This window comes from Phaethon lepturus, unplaced genomic scaffold (assembly GCF_000687285.1).
Source record: "Phaethon lepturus isolate BGI_N335 unplaced genomic scaffold, ASM68728v1 scaffold21666, whole genome shotgun sequence".
NCBI lineage: Eukaryota > Metazoa > Chordata > Aves > Phaethontiformes > Phaethontidae > Phaethon > Phaethon lepturus.
In genome coordinates this window covers 18,006-30,219 of record NW_010545870.1, presented here as the reverse complement: position 1 = coordinate 30,219, position 12,214 = coordinate 18,006, and the positions used below count along the sequence as shown (strand labels likewise).

Below are 12,214 nucleotides of genomic sequence, written 5' to 3'. Positions count from 1 at the left end.
TCCTGCCGCGCCCGACCCCCCCCCCCCCGTCTCTCTCAGATCACACGGCTAAGACTTGTCCACAAACACGTATGCAGAGCTTTACAAACACGTTTAGTTTTACACGTGTAAGCTTTTCTATAGATGTGGGACACTGCTGACTAAAATAAGGCTGCTGCAAGCGTTAGCAGGCTTGGGGCTTTTTGGCTGTTTTGTCTTCTGAAGAAATTTTAAGTAGTAGCAACAATCTTAACAGGAAAAAAAGTAGATGGTGTTTCTATCCTAAATCTGCCGAGTACAACGTATTTTGAAGGAGAAACCCTGAAATGCACATTTTCGTTTATTTTGATGTTTAAATAGAAACCCTCCTCTGGCACTTCACTTTTTAAATCTTTTTTAAATTTGAAAATAGACTGTTTGCTTCTCTGATGACCTCTCCCTGAGAGTCACTTTTAAGTCTTCCCTGTTTTGACATGTTGTTTGTGCAGAGCTCAGTGTTCACCTTACTAAACCGAAACCTTATCCCCCGCTACTGAAAAATCGATTTGCTGGGTATGTGCAAACCCAACGCCATGAATCCTGCAGGAGAAAACAGGGGGGATCGGTGTAGGTACCTGCTTGTATTGCAGAGATAAAAATACAATTTTACACCCACCTCACCTTGCCCTGCTGCTCTTCGTGGCTTGCCTAAGGAGGTCATCTCTGCATAGGTTTTCACGAGTGATTCAGTGTAAAAATTGGGGTTAGAAACGTTTTTTTAGCTTAGGTCTGACTCATCTTCCCATAGCACCCGGGAGCAGTGAACTGCCGTTTAACCAGCCGGAGGAGGGGAGCGGATTCCTGGGTGGTCCCTGTAACCACAGAGCACAGAAAGCAAAGCATTAAAATGTAACATGAGGATGAAGGGAAAGGGGCACTGAACCACTTTCTCCCAGTGTTATCTCAAAGCAGCAGATGGAGAACAGAGATAGCAAGGGTGGCTGCTCATTTTTCTGTGCCCTCTCCAGCCAAATCCAGTAAATAATGAAGTGTAATTTGCCAAATAGCCTTTGAATGTATTATTTGCTTTTGAAGGCCCTGATATTTCCACTGTGGCAGGGAATCCTTGATTTATGTGGTGGGGTTAGGGAGAGGAATCAGGTCCCAAGAGGCTCAGTGTCGAGGATTTTACTAGTCCTACCTGAGCAAAGAGTCGTGCAAATCGTTACTTGAGTGCCTGAAGTCAGAGGGAGCTGCGAATAGAGGGTGTGATTTTGCAAGTCTTTTACTTGGGGACAATAGGTAGAAGGTGCAAAGGTGGAGATAGAAAAGTGATTCTGTTTGGTTTGGCGGTGGAATTGCATTTGGTGCATCCAGCTGATGATTTGGGGATACTTTGCAGTGTGATCAACCTCACCCTGTGCTGCAGAGCTGCACGTGGATGCTTATCGACCCAACTGCCAGATTCCTGCTTGCAAAAAAACCCCAACATTGTGTTGGCTGGACTTTAAATGTTGCTGGAGAGTTTGGCTGTGGAGGAGCTGAGCAGAGCAGGAACCCCAGACTGGGTCAGACTGGAGAGCGGTGGTGTTGCGCGGGGCTGCCCGTGCTTGGCGGCTGCAGCGCTGGCTGCAACCCTGACTTGCCGTTGCATTAGGGATGCACTCGGCGCTGCTTGAAACAAGCACTCACCAGCGTTTTGCAGGTATAATGGCTTATTAAATCAGAGCTCAAATTAACTTAGAGTGATGGTAAGCCGAGGTGGCTAGGGTTTCCACAAAACAGAGAATTCTTTGACTTTTGAGGTCTACATCCAGACATGCATGAAAGCACCAAAAGAGCTTATGCATGTTGTCATTTTTCTAATGAGAACAGTTTTCATTGAAAAATTTCCAATAGCCTACAGTGCTAAACCAGGCTCAGGTGGAAGATTTACATAGGAGACCAATAAAGTTCAGTTGGTTGAGACAGTTGTTGTAGGAGGCTTTCCTTCTCTGCGAAAGATGTTTTTCAGGAATGCTTAAAATATATGAAAAAGAGCCAAACTTTTATTCAGATCGAGGAGTTGGGTTTTTTTTTTAAACGGTTACTTTTGTTTATGAAACTCTTTGGCTACAAATATCCGCCTCCTTCCAAATAAATTAGAAAAAGAAAAAAAAAAAAAAGAAAGGAAGAGCTTTGCTTCTCATCAGGACTTACTCCAAGGCTCAGCTCTTGGCTTGGCCCCGTGCTTTCCCATGGGGGTGGCTGAGCATTGTTCAGTGACTCACCCTGAATCGCATCGCTCCGTGCTATGGACTGCGCATGATGTAACTGTGCTAATGTGGGATTTTCCAGCTCTTTGTTTTCCCTCCCTCCTCAAATGGATTTTCTGCCGGTTCTTCATCCTGCCTCAGCCTGCTGTCAACTTAATTTTTCCAGGATTGCCCGGGATTCTTTAAAATTGTTTTTTTCCTCTTGTTTTCCTTTGGACTGGGATGCCCAGCAGTGGAGTGATAATTCAGAGATGCTTTGCTCCCCACTTTCTTGTTCACCTTGGTGTAGGACTCTTTACCTTCTTTGGCATCTGGAGCTGCTCAGCTATCTCCCAGGCTCCAGATGCTACCTGGGGTGATGAAGCCCAGCAGGCTGATGTCCGTAATGGTCTTTGATATCACCATTGAATTTTCAGCAGCATATTCATGGTTGACTTCTAGGGAGACCATGTGCACCATGTAACCTATCTTACCAGACATGGCTTGTCTATGCCTTTTAAGCATAGGCTTACTAGAAGCACGCTTATTTTTCTTGTAAGAAATCTGCTCATGGACTTGCAGGGCATAGATTTATAGGTCTGGGTGTGAAAATTTCAGAAGAAAAAAGTGAAATGGATTGCTCTGTTTTTCTGACAATTCGATGTCCGCTGTGTTATGAGGGCTTCTGTTGACTTTCCCAGTCCCATGTCCTTATGGCCATTTTTCTCTCCTGCTTCTTTCAGATATGGAATGTGCGGATGTGCCTTTATTAACTCCCAGCAGCAAAGAAATGATGTCTCAGGCGTTGAAAGCCACCTTCAGCGGCTTTGCAAAAGAGCAACAGCGGCTGGGAATCCCCAAAGGTAAGACATGGTTTCCCAATGAGCAGCTGTGGTAGTCACAGGGATTGTGTCCTCCTGCCAGGCTGCCCTTCTCCACATCTACCATCCCTTTTGTTGATTCTCTTCAAGGTAGTATTGCCTTGTTTCTTAGCAGCTTCAGCTGGAAAAACCTGGACATACAGACAAAAGCTTTCAGTAACACTTGCAAACTATACCTGTCTGACAGATTGTGCCTCTTTGTCCTGCCAGCCTCTGCTGGGTGACTGCTCTTGCACCTTTGGGGACCTGCTCCTTTGGAGGCAGCTCCAGCACTTCTATTTGCAAGTCATCTCCACTATCTGGAGAAGCGCGGGGACCCCCATCCCTGGCTGACGACAGGGAGAAACCAAGAAAAATGGAGAAATGTGTGGGAGAAGGGGTCAGAAAACTGATGGGATTTTTAAAAGCCCCAAACAAATCCAAAGCTCGTTCCTTGTATGAAATTTGTCTGCAAATGAGGCTGATCCAAACTGTAGGTATGGTGTTCCCCCACCACGTTTTACCCTTATGCTAATGGGCTGCCAATCTCTATGGGATGAGGCTTTGCAAGTGCAGTGCAGCTGTAGCACTGTTTGTGTTCTGTTTTCCTGGGGAAATGGCTTGTGGTTGCTCATTAATGGATCTCTTCTACAACCCCTTGGTGCAGATCCCCAGCAGTGGACTGAGACGCATGTGCGAGACTGGGTGATGTGGGCGGTGAACGAGTTTAGCCTGAAGGGAGTGGATTTCCAGAAGTTTTGCATGAATGGAGCTGCCCTCTGCGCCCTGGGAAAGGAGTGCTTCCTGGAGCTAGCACCTGACTTTGTGGGAGATATCCTTTGGGAACATCTGGAGATCTTGCAGAAAGGTAAGTCCTGGAGTCTCCAGGGTGAATGGCTCATGCCATCCTGGCTAGTCTGATTTTGGGCCTTTCCAAAGACCTTGGCTTGCAGTTTGGCTCTGTGATAAGGTGTACACCGTGGGCTTTAACCTCAATAAAAACAGCTTTCAAAGCCCAACTTCCCAGTAGGATTTCAAATGGGCATCCCAACCGGTAGTGGGCAATGCAAATCCTGGCAGTACTTGAAAGAGGAAAGGTGTTTGTGCTGGATGCTTGGCAGGAATCCACAGTGGGCAGGAACGCTCTGCCTGCCTGGAAACGACGGTGGGATTTTCCAAAGCATTCTTCCTCAGCTCGTTCAGCTCCTGTTGTGAATTTTACTACTTCCTCCGGTAGAGCTGGGTACAACAATACCACCAAAATCCCACCCTAATTTCCCAGTGGTGATTGGAAGCTGCTTTTCTTTGTTTCATGTCCCAAAAGGTGTAATGGCGTTTTGTTAAGCGTGGCTGTGTCCCACACAGAAGAAGCCATCTCTGACAGTCCCTGCATGACAGCATTTAAGGGCATTAATTTTCATCGACTGGGGACACACACATTGATTTTTGGGTGTTGATTTTCATAGTGTCTGGATGCCCAAGCAACACTTAACCTGGGATGGTTTCAAAAGAGCAGGTGAAGAGCTTATCACCTTTAACTGAGCCACGACCAGGGGCAGCAGCAAATCTGGGCTCTTTCTCTAGCTCGTTTTTGCACAGAGCTATTTGCTTTCCTGGAATATCCCTTGCGTTGTCATACCGACTCTGCGTGCTTGTCAGCGGGCCTGTATTGGTGGCAGGAAGGGGAGGGGGAGCAAAGTTATGCCTTCCAGGAAACCATCGACAAATGGATGTTAATTGCTGATTACTAATTTTACTGCTACCTGTGGTTTGCAAAAGGTAAACATGGCTCTTCCCAGGGTCTGTGTACGACAGGCTGTTTTTCTGCTCTTTGACTCTATATCTGTTCTGTTCTTCTCGTTTTGCATAATTTTTATTGAGTGCTTATATCAACAGCAAGCAGCTTAACCAAACAAAGCAAAACATTGCGCTCAGTCCGATTTCTCCTTGCTATAAGCCATTGCTTGCAATGCAGCTCTACCTTCCCACAACCCTTCTTCATTTTGTGCTGTCACCCACTGGAGAGGGGTGCGATGTGCTGCACGTACTGACTGAGGCATCAGAGCTGGGTTTGCAGCTCCTTCCTGCAGATTCCCCAAGGCATGGAGAGGAACTTGGAGCTGCAGTTTCACAGTAAATTGGGGATCATGTTTCCTTATAGCATTGACACACATGGGTGTTCAGATGCTGCAGTCAGGAGGATGTAAAAGGTCTGAGATGGAGAGGAGCTTTTACAGAGAAGCTGTAAATCTTTGTGCCTGTTGCAGCTTTTCTTCCAAAAGGATGAAAAGGAATAAAACTGAATTTCTTTGTCTCAACACTGCTGGCGTAGCCCTGGGAACCAAGAAATCTCCATTCGGTGTTCAGTTTTTACTGGTGACTTTGTCACTTCTTGCATAAGCTATCTGAGCCTTAGCTTCTATGGTGGGTTCTTAACACATTTCCCAGAAGGGCAATATCTGTGAAGTATTTTGGAGAGTAACTAAGAAGAGCTTCCAAGAAATAACCAGTCTTATCCCAAGGACTAATTTCTGTTCCCTCTAAGACATGGGAATTGCCTTACTGGTAGTACATCTCCAAACCCCTGACAAGAGCTGGGTTCTGTTGTGCTGGTGCTGTACAAACATAACGTGCAAAATTGTCCCTGCCACATCTCTCCCTATGCGAGAAGAGATGGTTGTCTCCATTTTGCAGCTGGAGATGCGAAGTGTGAAGAGGTCAAGGTTTTCCCCAGGCTCACCCATGGCGTCAGAGTCCAACTTTCCCAGTCTCCATCTCTTCAATCTTCCCCAGCCACCCAGCATCATCACTTGGGGGTGTTGATGCTGGGAGTGGTGGTTCACCCCAAAATGTTTAGCTTTACCTACAGCGGTTCGACCACTGGCATGGGGTCACGCTGGGACAGTCTGTGACCTTGCTGTCCCTTCAGCTAACATGCCTCCCTTGTGAGCGCTTTCTGAGACTGACTCATGTACCACAGGCTGCTCAGGGTTTAAAAACGGCAGCAGATGGGCGACTTTTCCCTGCATGGATTTGGGTATTTTCAGGCATATTTTTCCAAATTTCTTCTTAAAATAACCTCTTCAGTTACCAGCAGTCAGCAGTGCCCTCCATTTGACTGTAAGCATAGCTGAAGGTTGCTCTCTTTTTCTGTGGTCACCCACCCTGCCCCTTGGCAGACACCGTGGGGAGAGGAAAAGAGCGTTTCTCATTAGGTCTCTCTGTTTGCACAAAACCTCCTTTTGTTAGAGAATATTTTCCACCCTGCAATCCCCAGGAGAGAGGGCCAAAATTAGGCTCCTTGCAAGCGAATGTGCGTTATCTTCAGTTCACTTCTCTTTAGCCTCAGCAGAAATAAACATAACCCGGAGTTGTCTGTGTGTTTTTTATTTTGGTTACCCTCTGCAAAGAAAATAAAATCTCCCATGCCGGTATCTCTGCCCACATGCCGTGCTGGAATGAGTAAGGTGTTAATGGAAAAACTGGTCAGGGTAGGAGCAATGTGGCTTTTACATGGGAAAGCAAATTCAGCGCCAAGCCCAGGAGTACCAAAGTGCTCGGAAAAAGCAATGGGAAGCGGCGAATCTATGCTTTGATGTGCTCTTTCTCAGTGAATTATGCCTACAGAAAGGCTAAAATTTTACGTGCTGCCCATATGTACAACGTGGAGTGTATGTTAGGAGTTGGGTGATGGACAGCGTGACAAAGCTTTTCTGAGCATAGGATCCTCTGTTTGCATCAGGTATAAGGTAAAAGGCGCTGCGTAGTCTGAGAATTAGCATTAATTTGGGGTTGTAGGAGCTGGTTTTGGTATGCATTACCCATTCACTTGCACACACCTACTGCTGGTCTAAAAATAGGGCCTTTTTCAGGGAAACAACTGTCCTTGTATGGTGGGGTTTTTTTTCACGAGCTCATACATGTAAGTATGATAAGCAATCCTCAAGAGGATGAAAGACAACAAAAATGAAGCAAGGAAATTATGTAATTGGTATTTCAGAACCACCTGGAGCCTCTGATTGAGAAAGTTGTTGCTATTCTCTTTTGTTTTGTTTAAATTTGGGCTATGCCTGCAGCAAGAAATCCCAAAGGAACCCAAGTGCATCAAGCACTTGTTTCAGTGGGATTTCAGCTCCTAACTCATTTCTGTTCCTTTTAACATCCCAGTTTAACCTAGAGAGGAGCATTTTAGGAAGTTCTGACCTTTCTGCATTACAGCAACTCTTGCGAAGCACGATGTGCCCATGGACATATGACATTTCCTTCCTTTTCTCTTTGCAGAAGAGGTAAAACCGTACCCAGCAAATGGAGTGAACACAACATATCCAGAATCCCGCTACACTTCAGACTACTTCATTAGTAAGTCTCAATTATCAGTATCATGCTGGTGCTTCCAGGCATGAAAGTGCCACCTATTAGAGGTTTGTCTGCATCACATGAGGACTGCACCATGTGGTTGTTGCTGTGTCATGGCAGAGCACATAAAGTGTGTAATTTTGTCTGTCTTAGTGTTTTGGGTTTATTTAGAAGCCATCTTTATTTTTGGGGGACTGCCTTGAGATGCCATAATCTGACTTTGCAATCACTATTTGTTTGAAGCTGTAGCTCAACAGACCTGAAAAGCAACCTCAATACTCCAGAACATTGGGAATTTTAAAAAACTTACTAAAAAAGGGAGGGAATGGGCGAAGAAGGCTTAATTCTGGGTTGCTATGTAGGAACCTAGCAAGAAAAGGGGTGAGTCATCAATCTAGACTCCTGCACTTCCCATTGTTTTTGGTTTGGATGTGTTCTTTAAGGGCATTTGAAATCTGTGATTTATTTCATAAACCAGCAAAAAAAACAGCTCACCTGAACTGGGATTCCAGGCTCTGGCCAGTGAGGAGGGGTGACTGTGGAAGTGACTCATCTATTACAATCACCAGTGAAACTTCTTTGCCCTCTATCTCTGTTGTTGAGAATATGCTCTTCATGATTTTTCTAGCTTTTTCCCACTGTTGACAAGAGTTTGGCGTAATGCACGTTGATGACTGTTGAGGATGTCTTATTTTTTTAAATTGCTGCAATTATAAGACACCATCTCTCTGTAGCTTTTAGAAACCTTACTCAAAATTAGTGCCCAATTGCGCTGGGTATTTTATATCCAAAGGCGCTCTCCTCTTGCACCTCAAATCTCACTGAGCTGTGGGAAACTGGAGGGGGAGCGAGCAACGCGCTGTTCTCTTCGAGCTGTTTGTGTTTGCGTTGCTTTCTGACACTGCTGTTCTGCCGACAGGCTATGGCATCGAGCACGCACAGTGCGTGCCGCCCTCAGAGTTCTCCGAGCCCAGCTTCATCACAGAGTCCTACCAGACCCTTCATCCCATCAGCTCAGAAGAGCTCCTGTCCCTCAAGTATGAGAACGACTATCCCTCGGTCATCCTCCGTGACCCAGTCCAGACGGACTCCCTGCAGACAGACTACTTCACAATCAAGCAAGAAGTGGTAACGCCAGACAACATGTGCATGGGACGTGCCAGTCGAGGTAAAGTCGGGTATCTCCCGGGGTTTGCTTGGGTTCTTGCTATATCAACGTAAGCGCTGCCTTCCCCTCTGTAGGAGATCGTGCTTTGAGGGGACCAAGGCCATCAGGGCATCGTGCAATGCCAGTAACAAAGCCACATATCTTATGAGGTTGAACTACCAGATGAATCCCCTGATGGCTTTGAGCCCTCTCTGCCTTTCTCTCTGGGGAAACCATGAAGAAGGTCTGTCTTTCCTCTACTCTGCTGCTGTTTTTCAACATCTGCAAAAATGTAGCATTTCTGGCTCTGTACTTTGATGTCAAACTTGAGTGAAGTTGAAGTAGGCTTTAAGGTTATTAGGGAGGACAGACTGCTATGTGGTTGTTTAAATCTCATTTTCCTAGGAGACCAGGCAAAACCCCACAAAGCCTTCACAAGGTCTCATCAGGAATTACTGTCCAAGGCTCTGAAGGGTTTTACACTTGACGACCCAAAGTCTTTATCCATTATCTCCATTGATTTCGATGGCTGTTTGCTTGAACTGATAATCTGTTCTGCTGAAACCAAGCCCTGTGCTTTGTTCAGAGATGCAGATGTCATGGGTTGAGTCAGCGACAGAGCTGAAGGACCTCCTGAATCCTTGTGCTACAACCCTACATCTCCAAAGAGTTAGAGGTACATGATTTCTGTTTGAGATGATGGGATTTAAACACCTAAACACTTTTGAGGTTCTGAGCCCAAATGCCTTTTCAATTAATATTATTAAATTCTGAACACATGGGACCCAGATGCCCAACTACTTTGTAATTACATCGCCTAGTGCAAGGCTGAGGATCTGGCTCACAGCATATATTCAAAGCGAAAGTTTAATCCATAGAACTCAAAGTCACTTACAAAAGGAGTATCATTATCTCCTGATAATGTAGGGAACCTGGGGCACGGGGGACAGATCTGACCTGCCTGCAACAGTGCCCTGAATAGAATCCAGGTGTCCCCATGCCTAAAATTCATTATAGTAACGTGTTGCTGTGAGCCAGGTTTGATGTTGAACATTTAAACCCATTCATCCAGCTACAGGAACTGAAGATGTGCTGGCTCCCTGGGAAAGCCGGAGCCTCTTTGCAGGTCTGCATCACATTTGCGTTGCTCAGTAGAGCTCATTTTAAACTTCTCATTCTTTTTCCAAGCTGGGAGAGCTAATGACAGGAAAGCTATTATTTATATTATTACCTCTGCTTCTGCTGCTCGCTGAGTGTTAATATGAGAGAGGTGACTTGGATGATACAGTGAGCCAAAAGGGCAGCGGCGTTATAATTTTAGGCAAGATCCTCTTTCTGGGTTTGTTTTTCTGGCTATCTTTCATCAGTGTCTTTCCCTTTTCTTGACCTCTTCTTTAACATAGGTGATTTCATAATAATTCTCATTGAAATGCAATGATCCAGGCGTGCTTTTGCAATGGTACCTTGAGCTTGTTCTCACTGGCAAGCCTAAAAAGGCTCTAGGGGAGGGAAGAAAGAGCCCTTAACTCAGCACTGGGGACCAAGGGCCCCTGGTGTTACTGATTGTGACTGAAGAAATGCAACAGGCTATGGCCGTACTTACTCTAATGCTACATTTCAGCCGTTGTAGAAGGGCCTCTGGGTGGCATAAATCCTCCCAGAGTGGTATAAAGAAGCCTTAATATAAAGCAGAGTCCAGTTAATTTATATTTACGTACGTCTTTACCTTTCAGCATATTAAAAGGTTATTCTGTCACAAAGTCAAGCGCTTCAGCAACAGGAAACTCAGGATGAAGGTTTTCCAGACAGTCACCTTTAGCCTTTCTTTGTGTGGGCTTTAGGAGTTAATTTTGTGGTCCCATGGGAATTGTTTCACTTTGCCTTATCAGTGACGACCTCTGGTTGGAAAGTGTAGCTGCCAAACTCATTACAAGATTCTCCTGAGTAGGTGCGAGGCATGATTTTTCAAAAGGCACACATTTAGGTCAAATTTAGGTGAATTTTCAATGAAATTACCCAAGTCACATCTCTGACACTGCGGCAGATTTTTAATTCCTTTTCTAAACAAGCTTGTGCCACAGGACTTCTCAGGGAAGTGGTTATGCCAATTAATGAACATGCACAAGCAGGGTTATTTTCCCCTTGCAGGATTCAGGAAGTGATTGAAGTATAATCTGTGAAATTCTCAAAAAACTAGAAGAAAAAATTAAAGTAAGTTTGAAGCGTGGATATTACCAGCAGAATCAAGCCAATGGGTCCAAACTTCAAATGATTCTGGGCCAGCAATCAGGGCAGAGCCCACGGTAGTCGAGTCTTTGCACAGCAAGTGCTCTTCAAACTACAACACAACAAATATTTGGAGGAGCGTGCCAGCGTCCTTCCACGTTCCTGTTCCCCTGTGATTTACTATCTGGGCCCAAGCAGCGGGTAGCTCTGCCAGTGGAAATTTCTCCAGCAGTTCTTGCACAATCCCAGCAGCTGTTTTTAGCCCGGTTTGGGAAATTAGTGAACTTGAATGATCCTGCTACGCTCTTAGTTTGTCAGTAAAGATGTTGAGCAATCGGCAGCGTACAGGAGATCAGAGAGAGCAATTTCAATTTGTTCTTTGGATCCTTTTTTAGATCTCTGTTTTAAGTACAGAGGGTATACTTATGCTGTCTCTAGTGGGTGTAAATCAGCATAACACTGCTGAGGATCCGGCCTCTCATGTTCTGGTCTTCACTAAAAATACCCCAGAGAGTAGCCTTGATACAACCCAGCTGTGCTCACCTTACCAGAACTGGAAAAATAGCTGAGCTCTCAGCCTTTTGCTCTCCTCCTCCATCAAATCTGCTGCTGTTTGGGGATTTGGGGGTGGAAGCTGGTTGTAACATATGGCAATAAAAGGCTGCTGTATAGTTTTGCAGGAAACATCAAAAGTAAAGAAGCTGGGTGTCCAGTGCCCTTGAATATGCCTGAGCAGCATTTCTGTAGGGCTGGCAGATATAATATGGGATTTATTGGAGACCCATATCTTTCAGCAGCAAGAGCAAGAGGTCCTGGCACCTGAACTGAGCCTTGCATGTCTGTGTAAGGTGGACTATTTATCTGCTGTTGCCTTTCCGAAATTTCCAGTTAGCCTCAGGCATCAGTGTTGGGTAGAGAGTCAGGACTTTGGGTTCTTCCCCTGACCCTGCCTTGCTTTGCTGCCTGAACTTCTCCGGGGCTCAGATAGCCTTGCTCTGAATTATGAAGATAAGAAAAGTATCCCCGTTTCAGGCCATACCTTTGAGTTTATTTGGAGATGAGGCATGGTGGGACAGCAACATTTGCCTGGTTGCCTTCTGCCTATGCAGCGGGCAGGCAAAACATCCTCTCCCAGCCGTGGCAAGCTAAAGCATTTCTGTGCTGGCCAGGCACATCTCACATGCCATCCTTCTTGCCAGGTAAACTGGGCGGCCAGGACTCCTTCGAGAGCATAGAAAGCTTCGACAGCTGCGACCGCCTGACGCAGTCCTGGAGCAGCCAGTCCTCCTTCCAGAGCCTGCAGCGCGTCCCCTCCTACGACAGCTTTGACTCAGAGGACTACCCTGCCGCCCTGCCCAACCACAAGCCTAAGGGCACCTTCAAGGACTATGTTCGAGATCGGGCCGATATGAACAAGGACAAGCCTGTCATTC

At 45.8% G+C, this 12,214-nt stretch overlaps 1 protein-coding gene across 1 annotated transcript in view; it reads left to right on the top strand.

The window, feature by feature from the left end:
* Window positions 1–2,893: 2,893 nt before the first annotated feature.
* Window positions 2,894–12,214, top strand: part of ETS1 (v-ets avian erythroblastosis virus E26 oncogene homolog 1) — a gene marked incomplete at its 5' end in the record, with an annotated part of 19,907 nt that continues 10,586 nt past the window's right edge. The window contains 5 exon segments of the mRNA XM_010289109.1: window positions 2,894–3,055; window positions 3,720–3,920; window positions 7,334–7,411; window positions 8,328–8,576; window positions 11,981–12,214. The exon segment at window positions 11,981–12,214 is cut by the window's right edge and continues 14 nt beyond it. Of these exon segments, the coding sequence (XP_010287411.1) occupies window positions 2,894–3,055; window positions 3,720–3,920; window positions 7,334–7,411; window positions 8,328–8,576; window positions 11,981–12,214 (924 nt within the window).